This window comes from Coenobita brevimanus, chromosome 68, assembly GCF_032717465.1.
Source record: "Coenobita brevimanus isolate Jiangsu-jjx chromosome 68, ASM3271746v2, whole genome shotgun sequence".
Classification (NCBI taxonomy): domain Eukaryota; kingdom Metazoa; phylum Arthropoda; class Malacostraca; order Decapoda; family Coenobitidae; genus Coenobita; species Coenobita brevimanus.
The window spans coordinates 23,556,545-23,574,395 of record NC_137021.1 but is presented as its reverse complement, the minus strand read 5'-3'; the positions used below and the strand labels follow the sequence as shown (position 1 = coordinate 23,574,395).

The 17,851-nt window shown below is 40.9% G+C and overlaps 1 protein-coding gene and 1 non-coding gene across 2 annotated transcripts in view; both read left to right on the top strand.

Annotated features, from left to right (window-relative positions):
* LOC145405863 (sodium-dependent multivitamin transporter-like) overlaps positions 1–17,851 on the top strand; it is a 249,774-nt gene that overhangs the window by 86,390 nt on the left and 145,533 nt on the right. The window contains exons 4-5 of the mRNA XM_080277119.1: positions 1,263–1,423; positions 3,504–3,644. Of these exons, the coding sequence (XP_080133245.1) occupies positions 1,263–1,423; positions 3,504–3,644 (302 nt within the window). The remainder of the gene's footprint in view (positions 1–1,262; positions 1,424–3,503; positions 3,645–17,851) is intronic.
* Positions 3,044–3,162, top strand: LOC145405915 (5S ribosomal RNA). The gene has a single exon (XR_013898454.1). It is a non-coding gene; the product is annotated as a 5S ribosomal RNA (ribosomal RNA).

Here is a 17,851-nt window from a genome sequence, read left to right as displayed (position 1 = left end):
TTGCACTTCTTGTCTCTTTCCTGACTTACCTACGTATTTCCCTTACAACCTACCCTACCTCCTGGCCTACCTTTTCTTGTTACCCACCTGCTTCTTTGCCTACCTACATACCTATTTCCCTGCCTACCTACATACCTTTCTACTTCCTTGGCGACTTCCCTGCCTACCTACATATCTTCCTACTTCCTTGGCGACTTCCCTGCCTACTTCTATACCTACATCTCTGCCTGTCTCCTTGCTTACCTTCTTTCCTAACTATCATCCTATGTATCAACGTATCCACCCGACTCCCTACCTGCCTCTCTGCTTACCTATATCTTGTACTACCTTTTTGCTGACTTCCTCACCTTTCTTCCGTCCCATCTTCTTCTCTGTCTAGCTACCTACCTACCCACCTTCCTATCTACATACATTTCTACATACCAACCTACATCCTGCCTGTCTAACTACCTACCTCTCTGCCTGCTCTCTGCTTGCGTCCACTGTTAAGTTAGGTAATGACACCGACTTTTTGGGTCAGTTTCCATTGGGCTAAATCAAAACTGTGATATGGGAAATATACCAGCGTTTTGAAAGCCTCATCAAAGAAACAAGTGTTGTGCCTATAACCTTATATATAAACATTTGTTTAGTCATTATGACCTTGGGGTTGTTTTGAGTGTGTAGACCACTCCAACGACATCTGTCTTAAAATCGCCCTATAAATGTGGGGTCCAGAGCGGCGGCTAACGAATGAAAACCCCTTAACCACGACTCAAGCGCACATGACCCTTGACTTCGTCTTGAGGAACAAAAGTTTGGCTAAAATATTTATGTATATATATTTTTTTTCGTAAAGACAACCAGAAACAGTAAATGATTACACTAAGACACAGAAAAGTAGAGGTTAGGTTTTCAAACACTTAGCTGGCTGGGTACCTGAAGGATCTGAAAAATCTTGATCTAAAATTCCGCCTAGCATACAATAGTAGAATGGAAAGGAATCATGCTCATGGTTTTGCCGTTTTTGAATTCCAAACTCTACATATGAATCGCTTCATTGTCGCAACAGTGTGATCCAGCTAGGCCAGGTGATGTTATGCATCTGAAAGTGAAACAAAGGAGCCTGAATGTTAATACAGGTACTCTTAATGCTCTACAGATGGAACTACTCTAGTATTTTAGTTCAGATAACGCAAAGAGATTTTTTATCACTGGAAGTAATAGAAGTGTACGAGTGGCAGAGGTGCAGGCATGCTACTAATGTGTATGTGGCACTGCAGGGTGGACTGAAGGCTGTGGTATGGACTGACGTTCTGCAGCTGCTGATCATGGTGGCTGGTCTCGCTGCCGTCGTTATCAAGGGATTATTGGATGTGGGCAGCTTTCAGGAGGTGTGGCGGGTGGCGGTGGACCACAACAGAGCAGGACCACAAATCTTTACGTAAGAGGGCACTCCAGGACAAAATTTTGTCTAATATTCCACATCGAATGCTTCTCAATATCCTCTGATGCCTATTCCCTCTTCTCTTTTGCCTCCCACTCTCTTTTGCTGCCTAATGTATTATATCTTTTACTTTTCACAATGCTCTGCTGGCTAATGTTTCACCTCTTCTGCTTTTCCCTATCAACTGGTAGCTAATATATTACTTCTTCTGTTCTTCACTTTCCTCTGCTGCTAAATTTTCAGTGCGACTGCTTTTCATTATCCTCTGCTGGCTAAAACTTGTAAGTCCAGACAGGCTTGGTATGTTTCTTTTGTTCATACAGCTTTATAAGAGCTGGTTCAGTCTGTAATAAAAGTTCCCCTAATAATTTAATTAATTACATTTCCATCTGGAGGATAACTCTCTTAACTTTTGAATTGATCGGTGTATTTCTCGTCGCATTTAAGAGTCTCTGTGACATGGTGGGTCATAAAAGAAGGTAACAAACATGCGTTACTAGGCCAACGTTCGTCCTCGACTGTACACCAACTAAAAAATTATTCGTCACCCTTGTGGTGTGATACATTATGACACACGAGCAAACGACTCAAAATTACCAACACTTCTGTATGAACACGGTTTCATTTTTACGATTCACTTCAAAGTTCATTGCCCCCAGGTGTGGTGAATTACTATTATTTTTGGGGGGAGGGGGGGGTTGTACATACAGTTTCAGACCAGAGATAACCTTTTTCTGCTGTTCGGTACCAACACACAAAATTTCACAGTTATGAAATATTATATCGTACAGATAGTTGCCTAGATGATAACCTCCTCTTCATTATTATTACTGAGAATCTGGCTGATTAATTTACATATATGCCCTAGCTATTATAAACTAAATATATTTATGTATGCTGTTAGTCTCTCCATTCATTGTACCATCCAGATTCTTTGAGTGTCTTTCATTCATGTAATGGAGTAAGAAAAGTGTTGTTTGGGGAAGGACGTGTACGAAAGAAAATAGAAATTAAAATTGTGTGCAGTTGCAGACAAGAATCTCTCTCCACAGTTTTGTCGAACGGTAATGAAACTCCTATATAATACTCTGAAAACTTTGACGAGCTTTGGCGATTGCCTCACTTGTTTGAAAAGTGATTTCTCGCTGTTTTGACATTTGTTATGAAATGATTCTAATTTTTTTTCTGCAACTGTACATTAGCTTGGATGTAAGGGAGGGAGCCTGTGCAGTGTGAGGAAATTGTATGAGTGGCCCTGTCGGAGGAAACTGGTGAGAAAATGCAGTAGCCAGGACCACCTGGTTATTACCTGTAGCAGGAATGGTTTTTGTTAGAATACAGATTTAGACAATGCGATCAGTTACGGGTACACGATTATGGAGAGAAAAGGCTGGCTTCAGAGAGAAGAGAGAAAGCGTCAGACAAATAACTGAACTAGGTTGTCTGATAAAAGTAGATAGGAAATAGTTACAATTTTAGATTGCTAGAATATCAGCTGTAGTTTAGCATAATGCAATCAACAGAGTCATTAGTGTAAGACATATACTACATTTTTAGTGTGGACTTCCTTAACGACTTCAGTCTGAAGACATATTTTTCATTTTTTTATTTATTGTTGCCAACGGCCATGCCACGTTGAGTACACCGCTTCCCGTCCGATCAGCGAAGTTAAGCAACGTTGGGTCTGGTTAGTACTTGGATGGGTGACCGCCTGGGAACACCAGATGCTGTTGGCATCCCTACATATCAAGTGGGGTTGGTGGAGGATTAGTGCCCCTCCCTGTAAAACAATTAACTCTAAGCCCTTGGCCACCCCGTTAGGGATACATGGCGTCTGGCAATGAATGAATGAATTATTTATTGTTACCTTCATTGGATTATATTAAGTTTAGGGGAACTGTTCAAAGGGGGGTGGTTATATATAGCCTCAGTTGCCTTCTGATCCCTCCTAAATTGAATAAAAACATCAGGCGGTATTTTGGCTGAAGTGAAAAATGTTATTTTATTGAAAGGGTTAATCATTACAAGCAGGTTCAGACAGTTTTTCATATACAGTAGTACTATTTCCTCCTTCAAGGTACGAGTATTTGCCCCTCCAACGTCACACCGTATCCAACATCATCAGTGGCAGTGTTGTTATGAAGATGGCATACTACTCCGCCTCACAGACAGCCGTCCAACGATACAGCAGCATGAAGTCTCTCCGCCATGCTTACATGTCAGTAGCCTTTTATGTCGAGGACACGAGTTCACCTAATATTTAACCTCTTCTGATTCTCATTTTCTCCTCCAGGCTGAAATTTCTAATCTGAGAGGTTTGGTATGTTTGCCCATGGATGATTTTCTCTGAGATGGTACATTAAAACAGGAAGTGACGGATGTGCTAAAGTTCACGCGATGGAGTAATAGACGAAATATGACTCTACCTTCAGCCAGTTTGGATACTAAATGACTATATTCTCTCTGAATATCATTAGTTTCATGTACAATGTGGTACCTTAGATGGTTAACCTGCCCCGTCCCGACCGATTTTCCACCACTGACTCCCTCCAATCCTGACCAATATTGGAAAAATAAATTTTTTGGCTCAAACCTCCACTTTTGATGAGAAACATTGAAAATTCATAGAGAAATTGCTCATCTGAGGTTTAAAATACTCGATGCAGGTAGCAGTACCCCTTACCTTACTGGGTTTTCAATCAGGCTGGCTCCAAAGAAAACGAGTTCTATGGGTAATTTGTTCCACACCACTCATAAACGGTATTTATTTATTCATTTGGTACGAATTTATATGTAGTACGAGAGTATATTGGTTTTCACACAGTAATATAGGCAATATAAATGTTGTTTCACTCACCAAACACGTCAACATATCTGACCTTTTTTGGTGACATTACTTGATCATCATTTCTAACTGTTTCTTCCTCTAATGCTATGTAAACTTTGTCCTCCACATTGTCATCGATTGGGGAATCACTCTGGCCCTGAATTTCGTACCGTGGCATGACATATCTTTACTGGCCAGGTCACTGGTAACAGGTGAATTGCTGAGACAGTGGCATGCGGGTCGAGAGGTCATGAGGGATAAGGCATTGTCCCTGCCTGGCATCTTGTAGAGGAAGGTGTCCCGTGTATACGTACCAAAAATCACGCGCGGAAATTGAAAATTATGCAAATTACGGACCTTGCAATTGATGCACATTTATATACGTCAACGGGACTGACAGTGACAAAACATGTAGACGTATATATACGTCAATGGGACGCTGCAGGTTAAAATCATGTCTACAGTATCTTCAGACAATTCATTTCTTTAGCCAAATATTCTGTAATATGATTCTCTAGGCAGTTATTTTCATATATCAGTCTTCAGATAATTCATTTCTTTCACCAAATGTTACCTGTAGTGTATCATACCATCCTGTGAATGGCATTATAAAAGGCGTCGGCGTGTTTAGTACAGCTGCCATTCCATGTCAGTCAGGTCCACATCAACAGGAAAGTTCATAAACACAGACCATATATATTATACACATACAGTGGAGAAAAATGCAGTATGTTGTGTTTAGGACCATAAAACAGAATCCTTGTTTATAATCTTGACTGATCATGCAGTCAAAAATTCTGTGGGAACCTAGCACTCTAAATCCAGAAATGGGGAGAAAAATGTACAATAAATTAGAGCTGAGGTGAATGCTTTCCTTTCACTTCAGAGGTTCCAAATGAACTGAATTAATTTTAACTTAAATGATGGCTGACAATATATTTACCAAAAAATCTCGTAATGCACTGACATGGTTTTGAGACGATGTAACGGAAATCTTGTGAGCAACTAGAGAATCAGCTAACTGATACTGAAAATGAAAAAGTATTAAAAATATTTTTGACAGTATGGTTTCCCCAGTTCTTTGTAAGTAATAGTTGAATAGGTTACACTATGTGTTTGTACATTTCTGCAAAAGTCTTTCAACAACTTAGCACAATGGACCGTAGAACACTGGACAAAGTGTCTTACACCTCTGGGTCAGTGCTGATTGTATGCCTGTCTCACTAACAAATACCTCCATACATATTTTTGTATTTATCTTACAGTGTGAATTTGAGGCGTAAATGCATTACCTGCCTTGCATTTAGAGCAGCCTTTAATGGTGTGCCGTTATTCATGGCTACATGGAAAATTAAAATATTTGTGGAGTATTGGCATATTTGAAAGCTGATTTTCATTCAGATACTTTACAGCACTTGAAGTTTCTCTATGAAACAATCATAGCATTCATTCATCTCTAAACGAAATAGTTGCAACAACAAAATGGTGCCGAACCCTGCACTCTTTCAGGGCCTAAGTGGGTGAAACAGTAGAAAACTAAGCGGTTTTATCAGTGACACTAATAAACAGCTGTAAATGCAGATTGACTACCAAACATAAATGATCTCTCTTAACCATTTGCATTTACAGCTGGCGAATATTCAGTATGAAATGACCTTTTATTTTTAACCCCAAGTGTACAATAGGCATTTCAGTTTCGTCTGACAGTACAATCAAAGTCTGATTAATAGCTAAATTTGACATTTTTAATATTTAATGGAACTGTATTAAAGAGAGTATAAGATGCATTCCATATTGCCAAAGGATAGATAAGTTCAATTGGCAAAGGGATATTCATTTTATTCACAGATTTCTTGGCACCATAGCTATAGCACTTCACTTTCATTCACGTTCTGTATGAGTCTAGTCCATAACATAACTGCTTACCTCTTGAGTTGAAGCCTTTATGTTAACATTTCACTGGGCTCAGTTCCTGCAGAATGACTCACACACTATCCCATTCATTATCGCCCACCTTAAGAATGCCGAGCGATAATGTTTTGGCCTGCCTCTGCATGTATGTGTGTGTGTGTGTGTGTGTGTGTGTGTGTGTGTGTGTGTTCCCATTATATCTCATGATAGCTTGAGCTATCAACATGAAACCTTCAGGGTATCAAGATATGACCAAAATCTTGGCAGAGTTCGAAAATGCGCACTCGGGGTCAGGGTCAAGGTCACCAAAATGGCTACCAAATGTCAACTGGTTTTGATTGCCCGCCTTTAGCACAATTATATCTCATGAACGGCTCGACCTATCAACATGAAACCTTCAGGTTATCAAGATATGGCCAAAATCTTGGACGAGCTCGAAAATGAGCGTTTGGGGTCAAAGTCAAGGTCAGCAAAATGGCTGTTAAAGGTCAATTAGTCTTTATCTCCTGTCTTTTGCACCATTAGATCTCGTGAACCGATTGAACTATTAACACAAAACCTTCAGGGTATCAAGATATTGTCTACTTTGGACTTGGCCAACAGCATATTCTGGTGGGCGATTAGCATTCGACTCCCGACTGCTTTTCTTTCATTTATGATGACGTTATCAACTAATTTGCAGATGACCTTATACAATGGCATGACAACTAGGGTCGGAAGTGAATCAATAATTACTTTTGCAAACCATTCAGTGAGATAGGATTTGTGGTACTCAGGGCTACTAATATCATACTGATCTACTTACGTTTAATTTAATCACTTATTCCCATTCGTATCCATCCCTAGTGATCCGATACTTTTCGAAGAAATGTGCTAGTTTTTGACAGCATAAACAAGAAGGAACATTCAGAGGGTGCAATACCCCCACACCCACCGATTGATCTTACAGCCGAACATTTGATTTGACTCTGTGACCTTGACCTTCGCCAATGTGTTTAAAAATCAAATCTTTTATCTTTCCTTTACCCCGAACCCATTCATACTGTCAATCAGACTTTTCAAAAAATCAGTTACTCTGGCCACGTTACCATTGTAATTAACCTTTCCCTGTGACTGTGACATCTGGTTTCCTGGTCTCAAAAAATTACATTTATTCTCATCGTACCTTGAAGCCTTCCCAATAAAAGCTATATAGATTTACCTTGACTTATGACCTTGACTTTGTAATTTCTTTTCAGAAACTACAGATCAGGGCACTGACGGACCCTCCACACTTCCATGAAGTTTAGGCAAAATTAGACCAAAAGTCCTTTAGATGTTTTCTTCATTCAGATACGCGGGGCGAACTTGACGTTGCACTGTGACCATCACAGACTTATCATTACTGTAGGCTACTCTGTAAACAGACTCATTTCATTCTTGGCTTAGCCTGAAGCATTAAAGTAAGTATGTTATATATCGGAGAGAAACTTCCTAAGTTGAATTTACTAGTCAAATTTTGACCTACGCTGCAACCTTTACCTTCGAAGTGTTTAGCTAAAAACAATAGGTAAGCCTCTTATCCATCCCTAATCTCTTCAACCAAGTTCAGTTAACATCAGAGGAAAACTTTGTGAGCTACTTTTTCACACACACACACACACACACACACACACACACACACACACACACACACACACACACGTCAAGTAAAACAAAATACACACTGTCCCGTGGATATAAATATAACATGCCAATATGTAGCCATCTTTATACGACTTCGTTTCATAAAACACATAATACAGCATTTTATAATTCAGTGCTATAACAAGCAGAAGTAACACTCTGAGAATGTAATGACCGCGGTATACAGGTGGTCTAAATGCTCGTCTAAAAGCTCAGTAAACACCCGAAAGCACTATTTTCTCCTCACCGTAGTAGGCGGAGTCTAGGCTGGGAGATCGAACACCCCAAACCCACCACCAATACCCCAACCCCAGTGTAAACGTTGTTGGACAGATGTGGAACGGCCAAAGCTGGTGATGTTAAAATGTGTCAAGATTGTTTTTAGAGACATTCAGAACCAGTAGGGGTAAGTATATAAAGGCTTTTGATGTGTAATACTGCGCTGTTATCCACAACATAATTGCATGGATATGAGAAAGACATGAAAGTGAAAGAAGACGTACAATGTATTATGTGTTAATTAATACTTACGTCCTATATTATAATGTCACAAGTAAGTGTAGTACAGTAAACAACATTTGTTGAAAGATATGATATTGTTTCACAGCCATTCTCGCCCCCGACCTCCACCACCCTTCTCTCTGAGTTCCTGTCTCCACCACACACCTCTCTTACCCTCTTGTCCCCCATTCCCACGCTTTGTCTACCAACATGCACTAAGATAATGATGAAATGAATCATCAGGTGTTGATCACATTATCATAAACTCTGTATTAAGCACCATCAAATCAATAACATACGAGAACAATACTTCTGTTTACAAGCCAACTGTTTCAACCTGTGGTAAGCTGTTAAGTGACATAAGCATTGCAAGTTGGACTTTGTGTTACAAGGACATACGGTTGATTATCATTAACATAGATTATGTGTGATTTTGGACGTCCATTAAATCATATTAACGTGGCAATTTAAGCCTTACATTGTAAACACGTAAGGTTTATTTTCCTGTCATTATTGCATTAACCAAACGAATCGGGGATCAGCTCTGACGAACACGAACTCTCTGTTTTAATGAAAATATTCCGACCTCTTGTCACATCAGTGACACAGTGTCACTGTGTATACAGAGACCCACATCCAGTCGTATACATAATGACATTGTATAAACAGTGTATTGTGAATGTTGCATGGGAACACTAGCTTTGATTATATTGCATACAGTGTAGACACAAAATATGAATACATATGGGTTGTTTAATGTCAGTGAAGGACTGGCATTTCGGACAGGGTGGTGAAACTATTGCCAAGCTCCATGCTGCCCTGATTGTTAGTTGCATTTCCTTTCATTCATGTGTTCTTGTATTTTTTTGGCCTGCTCCATGCTGCCCTTATTTTTAGACACATTTTCTCGTATTTTTGTATTCTTTCTTGTTTTATTGTGGCAGGCAATTCTGCCATTTAGAATTAACCGATTCCGACCAAATCTGGACACAATGACAAGCCTATGACTTTGTGTATGCATGGATTTGGTTGTTAGGCAACTCCTCGTTGCCCAGCAACAGCCGGAGAACAGTTTTTTTTTTTTTTTTTTTTTTTTTACTTTTTTTTGAGCTGTAGAAGTGTTACTAATCGGGGTAGAAAGCTCTGACTTGTTTAGGTGTAATCTTGAGGTCATTCCCTATTAGAAGTGTGCCATTCGTTTTTCCTCTTTCTTCTTTAGTTTTCATATGGCACCCCTGCGAAGATTGGCCTCAGCATCCCTGGCAACCAGTATCGGATTTCAGATATTCCCCCCTACTTCCCCAGCGGCTCAATGGAACTGAATGAAAGTTTGCATGCTTATAGACATTGACTAGTACTACAACTTTCTGTTATACAATTCCTGTTATACACCTATGTGTCACATTAGCCAGAGCAGGGGATAAAGGTCATCAAATGCATAAATAATGAATATAGCTAAATTCACGACAATGCTCAAGCGAAATGTTATGGCTCCGAAAATTATTAAGTCACGGCCATGATTCCTGGGTGGAATGCTGCACTGAAGTACATCCACACAAAAATGACAGTGTCAAAACTCACTTCAAGTTGGTGGCAGCACGACCTAGTTGTACCTCTGGTAGGCTTTCCACGAATTCCAAGTTCTCTAGCTCCATAGTGGGAGGATGGAATCGAATGAAACTTTGCATACTTACAGACATTAATGAGTACTACACGTATGCTTCGTACATGCCTAACATTTATCTGCCAGGTCAGGGGTCAAAGGTCATCAAGTGCAGAGAATATTAGCGCTGAAGTTACTACCATGCTTGCACGAAATGCTAAGGCTCGCAGAATTAATTGGCCAGGGTCATGATTCTTGGATGGAATGTTGCACTAGAGTACCTCCATATAGAAATTACTTTTAGTGTACAAACTCATTTCTGGTTGCTGACAAAGCTTGGTCTGCTTAGAACTGGCCATTGTCACCTACCAGCTCATATAAGTTGTGGCAGAAGTTAAAAACTATTTTATGGTATTTCATTAACTGAACATATGTGTGTGTATCTATATACTTATTTACCTTTCCATCTATTGTGTGTGTGTGCGTGTGCATGTGGCACAGCAAAAACTGGAAAAAAAGGACTTTGAAAAAACTGTGTAACAAAGAATTTGTTTATTTAATTGTTTTAGTTTTGTTGGAGTCAGTTTCTCATGCTGATTCCAGTGATGTATGTTTTGTTTGTCCATCTCTAGGTTTTTGTCAACTATTAGCAATTGTTTGTTTCCTGTCTTATTACCGCACGCCAATGTAATGGCTAACGTAATGGCTGACCATGAGGACATCGTCAGTGATGGAGGGGAACGTGATGATGATTCGTACGTTGGAAAATGTTCTGGAGACACTCCACACTTTCCCAATCAGCAAGAACTGGATTACTTGGTCTGAGATTTAGGACTCACCAGATCCAATGCTGAGCTGCTGGCGTCACGTCTAAGTGAATGAAACTTGTTGGGTCCCAGCTGCAAGTTTAGTTATAGGAATCGTCACAACAAGTTTGCATCCTTCTTCAAATTTTGTGAAGAAACCTCGTCGTGTTATTATTTTGATGTTAAGGGTTTGTTCCAAGCCATGGGATTGGATTAAAAGGCCTCAGAATGGCAACTCTTCATAGACAGTTCCAAGAAAAGCCTAAAGGCTGTTCTTTTGCATAATGGCAATGAACTCCCATCAATTCCAGTTGCATATTCTGTGGAAATGAAAGAAGGCTATGGGAATGTGAAGATTTGTCTGACAAAGCTCAAGTACTCAGATCACAATTGGGAGGTTTGAGAGAATTTCAAAATGATTTTGTTGTTACTTGGAATGCAAGGCAGTTAAACGAAGTACACATGTTTTTTTTATGCTTGTGGGACAGCTGGAATGATGCAGAACATTTCGTGAGGAAAGACTGGCCTCTCAGAGTTTCATATCAGGCTCATGCAACATTTTGAGAGCTCCTCTGGTCTCCAGTCCAGAGAGGAGGTATTGCTACTGCCACTACCATACACATAAAATTTGGTCTTGCGAAACATTTCGTGTAAGCCATCGACGAGGATGGTGATGCATTTTTGCATATCCGATCAATGTCTTCCAAGGTGAGAGTGGCAAAGGTGACGGCTGGCATATTCACTGGGATGCAAGTTCGAAGAATGCTTGCAAGTAGTGAACTCCGGGGTAAAATTACTGATGATGAAGAGCGCGCTTGGGATGCATTCAGAGAGGTTGTGGAAGGTTTTCTTGGCAACCAGAAGAGACCAGATTCTGCACGGCTTGTCGATGACCTGATCGGCGCATTCCACTGACTTGGATGCAGAATGTCAATTAAATTGGACTATCTTCATTCCCACCATAATTTCTTCAAAAGCAACTTGGGTGCAGTCAGGGAGGAGCATGCGGACGGTTCCACCAGGACATTCTGCTCATGGAAACCAGATATCAGGGCAGGTGGAACGAGGCGATGATGAGCGATTACGTTTGGGGATTGTTGCGTCATTGTCATCACAGCTAGAGAAGAAAGTCAAAATAAAAAGTGCATTTCTAGATACTATGTGCCCTGCATTCCTTGTGATGTTCCTGTTTGCTCATTTTCTAGTTATATTCATAAATACACCCAGAAATATATAAATTCTTTGACATTCTCAACATTCTCGAAATGGTAACTAGTTGCAGTTCTTGTCCTTGTACAATACATGTGTTGTTGCGTAATTCCTGTAACTCTAGATTTACACAAAAACAAATATCATATTCGGAATCTGTGCACCGAAATTGATCAAAAATAACGTAAAAATCAACATAAACGAAAAATTAGTTTAACCCGTCACGTCCTGAGGTTTTGCACACCTCCGACATCCCCCAGTCCCGAGGTATTTTCAAAAAATTTTTTTTTGGCTAAAACCTTCGCTTTTGGTGAGAAACATCGAAAATTCATAGAGAAATCGCTCACCTGAGGTTTAAAATACCCAATCCAGGTAGGAGTTCCTCCTTACCTGACTGGGTTTTCTAACATGCTGGCACCAAAGAAAACGAGTTCTATGGGAGGGTAACTATTTTATCCACTCATAAACGGTATTTATTTATTTACTTGGTATGTAGTATGAGAATATATTGGTTTTCAAGCAGTAATAAAGGCATTATAAGCATTGTTTCACTCACTAACTAATCACCATACCTGACTTTTTTTTGCCACATTACCTGATCATTATTTCTGGCTTTCTTCTTCTAATGCTATGTAAACATTATCCTTCACATTGTCATCGATTGGGGAATCACTCTGGCCCTGAATATCTTTACTAGCCAGGTCACTGGTAACAGGTCCTTTGCCGAGACAATGGCGTGAGGGGGGGAGGGGGGAGGTTATGCGGTGTAAGGCATTGTCCCTGCTTGGCATCTTGTAGAGGAATAGAGGAAGGTGTCCCATGTATACATATGAAAAATCACGCGCGAAAATTGAAATTGTGCAAATTAGGGACCTTGCAATTGCACGATGTACTGGTACGTCGCCGGGACTGGCAAATGCAAATCGTTGCAACGTACCCATACGTCGACGGGACGGGGCGGGTTAAGGTTGTTACACAGTGTAATACTTGGAAGGATGGTTCCATCTGGGTCCCAAATCGGCAATTTACAATTTCATATTGACAGGGATTATTAAAAGTGGTCTTTTGGGACCTGATAATTATTGTCCCCATTGGTGCTACAATACGCACACTTGGAAGGGGCAGCGGGACATTTCCGTGGAGTTTCATGCATCACTGGAGAGAGAGAGAGAGAGAGAGAGAGAGAGAGAGAGAGAGAGAGAGAGAGAAATCTGCTGTGATTAAATGGTGCGGTTGTAGACACCTCTTTTACACACGCACACACACACGAACACACACACACATACAGAGAGAGAGAGAGAGAGAGAGAGAGAGAGAATAAATCAGCTGTGATTAAATGTTGCAGTTGTAGACACCTCTTTTACACACACACACATACACACACACGCACAGAGAGAGAGAGAGAGAGAGAGAGAGAGAGAGAGAAAGAGAGAGAGAGAATTAGTCTGTTGTGATTAAATGTTGCGGTAGTAGTCACCTCTTTTACACACACACACACACACACACACACAGAATAAATCTGCTGTGATTAAATGTTGCGATAGTAGACACCTATTTTACACACACACACACACACACACACACACACAGGGAGAGAGAGAGAGAGAGAGACAGAGAGAGAGAGAGAGAGAGAGAGAGAAGTTACAAGGAATTGTTAGGATCTTAATGATTATGCAATCCATACCGTGAAGATACTTCTTGTTTGCCAGGGAATGCATATCCAGTTCACATTTATTCTAGTGTAAGATCCTGCCGATGAATCCCTTAAACTTCTCTTATGTAGTGTTAACAACGTCCATGCTGAGTCAGTTCTATGTACAGCTGATCTTGCATGTGAAATAGTTTTCACGTAATTCTGCTGGTAAATTTTTTTCATTTACAGCTTCCAACCATGGCTGAGTGCCGAGTCCGTTTTAAGAGTAAGCAACTTTCTATGTAATGATTGTGAAACCCATTCATATTTTAAACATTTTAATGAGCTGACCTCGTAGTCGACGAGTTTCTACTAAAAAAGTCCCACAGCCCTCAGGCGAACCTGATACCTTAGTCTCCTGAACTCTTTTTTAGTCGATGTATGTCAGGCAAAATTCCACAGTAACTGAGGAAGTGGCCGTATTAAGGAGATGTAGACTGTGAGAACAATCTCTTTATTCCTAGAGAGAGAGAGAGAGAGAGAGAGAGAGAGAGAGAGAGTTGGAATGGTAAGAACAATCAGGAGAAATACTGAAAAAAATGTGTGAGTGAGATGAGAAACTGAAGCAGAGAAGAGGAGAACACTCAGGTGAAAAAATGGAACAATGTTATTTAAGTGACACAGAGACGGAAGCACACACACACACACACACACACACACACACACACACACACACACACACACACACACACTTTCTGAAAATTTGTCGACCTATCTGTTTGTGCCTGTCTGTGTACTGCCCCTCCCCCTCCCTCTCTCTCTCTCACTCTTGATCCTTTGTCTCATCTCCAGTCTCCTTTTCCCTCCTTTCCCCCTTAATAGCAATCCGCTCAGTCCCTACCTTCCTCCATCCCTCTTTCCTTTCCTTCGTCTCTCTTCCCCTCTGTCACTCCCTCCTTACCTCACTCTTTTTTCTTCCTCCCTGTGTCACAACTTTGTTTTCCTTTTTACATCTGTAACATGTGTTACTTTTTTTTCTTCATTAGTCTCTCCGTATTTCTTTACTTGTACTAAATCCATTTCCTTCACTGCTTTCTTTCCCCAGTAATAACTGCATGCTCCCTTTTCTCTCTCCTTTCTCCGTCTGTCTGTATCACCCGAAATCTCTTCTTCCATTCCGCTCTTCCCACTGTCTTTCCCTCCCTTCCTCCCTCCCTGCCCATTCCCTTGTCTTCCCTTCTTAACATCCCCCTTCTCTTTCTTGTCCTAAAAATTAACCTATTTTCTTCCCACCCTTAATCTCTACTTTCTCTCTGCAAATTTCTCTAATTTCTCTGTTTCTCTCCCTCCCTTTTTACTTGAATGTCATTCGTTTTACTCAGCCTCAATGCTTTCGTCTTATCCTGCTTAGTTCTTTCCCTGCGTCCTTGCCAGAATAACACGCTTTTTTCCTCCTCCCTGTTACCTTGCCTTCTTTTCTAACTTTCCTCATTATCGTTCTAAGTATTCCTTTCCGTAGCTCTCTTTCGCACTTTCTTCTTTTGTTATCCCTTTTCTGTGTTTGCTCCATTCCCATTTTCTCTCAGCTGTCTCCCTTTTTGTCTCTACAGTACTTCCCTGTCTCCCGGCCTTTCGATTCACATCTCCCTTTTCTCTTTCCCTTTCACACTACTTGTATCTCAGTTCACCTCTCACTGTCTCTTCTCACTCTCTGTCTTTTTTCTTAACTCTCGTTGTTCTCTCCTTGCCTCTCCCCTTTGTATTTTCTTCGTAACTGCCCTCTCATTTCTCATTTTCCTTTCCACTCGCTCTCCCTCTCCGCCTGTCGCTCTCTGTCTTTTAACTGTGTGTGTGTGTGTGTGTGTGTGTGTGTGTGTGTGTGTGTGTGTGTGTGTGTGTGTAGTAAACCTTCTCCTAACTTGGTTTATGATGTATACTGTACTATCCCTTTATTAGTTGTTCGGACTACACGTAATCAGAGAGGTGCTTGAAGTACAGAAACCCCTAGCTGGCTGTGAGCGAGAGTATGGAGGGTACCGGATGGGGTCGTGGGGTCGGAGAGAAAAGTGGGGGGGTTGGGTGGGAGTGTTGGACTATGAGGAAGGGAGGAGGAGGGGATACCCCTCCATCGAGCAGTGTTACAAACACCTTAGTCCACGGAAAAGGAAACGAACTTATTCTGACGTCTGTACATCAACAGTATTCTTCCTACCATTTCAATGATGCTATGTACAGAAGACATTGATAAGAAATAGCGTAAGAATCAACATAAACGAGAAATTGGTTTAAGTTTGTTACACAGTGTAATACTTGGCAGGATGGTTCCATCTGGGTTCCAAATCAGCAATTTACAATTTCATATTGACAGGGATTATTAAAAGCGGTCATTGGAACCTAATAATTATTGTCCCCATTGGTGTTACAATACGCACACTTGGAAGGGACAGCGGGACATTTCCGTGGAGTTTCATGCATCACTGGAGAGAGAGAGAGAGAGAGAGAGAGAGAGAGAGAGAGAGAGAGAGAGAGAAATCTGCTGTGATTGAATGTTGCGGTTGTAGACACCTCTTTTACACACACACAAACACACACTCACACACACACACACACACACACACACACACACACACACACACACACACACACACACACAGAAATAAATCTGCTGTGATGATGATTAAATGTTGCAGTTGTAGACACCTCTTTTACACAGGCACACACGCGCACACACACACACACACACACACACACACACACACACACACACACACACACACACACAAACACACACACACACACAGACACACACACACACAGACACACACACACACACACACACACACACACATATATATATATATATAGAGAGAGAGAGAGAGAGAGAGAAATCTGCTGTGATTAAATGTTGCAGTTGTAGACACCTCTTTTACACACACACACACACACACACACACACACACACACACACACACACACACACACAAAATTAGTCTGTTGTGTTAAATGTTGCGGTAGTAGTCACCTCTTATACACACAGACACAGAAAGAGAGAGAGAGAGAGAGAGAGAGAGAGAATAAATCTCCTCTCATTAAATGTTGCGATAGTAGACACCTCTTTTACACACACACACACACACACACACACACACACACACACACACACACACACACACACACACAGAGGAGTTACAAGGAATTGTTAGGATCTTAATAACTATGCAGCCCATACCGTGAAGATACTTCTTGCTTCCATGAGAATGCATATCCACTTCACATTTATTCTAGTGTAAGATTCTGCAGATCAATCCCTTAAACTTCTCTACTATAGTGTTAACAACGTCCATGCTGAGTCAGTTCTATGTACACCTGATCTTGAACGTGAAAAAGTTTTCACGTAATTCTGCTGGTAAATTTTTTCATTTACAGCTTCCAACCATGGTTGAGTGCCGAGTCCGTGTTAAGAGTAAGCAACTTTCTATGTAATGACTGTGAATCCCATTCATATTTTAAACATTTTAATGAGCTGACCTCGTAGTCGACGAGTTTCTACTAAAAAAGTCCCACAGCCCTCAGGCGAACCTGATACCTTAGTCTCCTGAACTCTTTTTAAGTCGATGCATGTCAAGCTAAATTCCACAGTAACTGAGGAAGTGGCCGTATTAAGGAGATGTAGACTGTGAGAACAATCTCTTTATTCCTAGAGAGAAAGAGAGAGAGAGAGAGGGAGAGAGAGAGAGACTTGGAATGGTAAGAACAATCAGAAGAAATACTGAAAAAAATGTGTGAGTGAGATGAGAAACTGAAGCAGAGAAGAGGAGAACACTCAGGTGAAAAAATGGAACAATGTTATTTAAGTGACGCAGAGACGGAAGCACACACACACACACACACACACACACACACACACACACACACACACACTTTCTGAAAATTTGTCGACCTATCTGTCTGTGCCTGTCTGTGTACTGCTCCTCCCCCTCCCTCTCTCTCTCACTCTGGATCCTTTGTCTCATCCCCAGTCTCCTTTTCCCTCCTTCCCCCCTTTATAGCAATCCGCTCAGTCCCTACCTTCCTCCCTCCCTCTTACCTTTCCTTCGTCTCTCTTCCCCTCTGTCACTCCCTCCTTACCTCACTCTTCTTTCTCCCTCCCTGTGTCACAGTTTTCTCTTACTTTTTACATCTGTAACATGTATTACCTTTTTTTCTTCATTAGTCTCTCCGTATTTCTTTACTTGTACTAAATCCATTTCCTTCACTGCTTTCTCTCCCC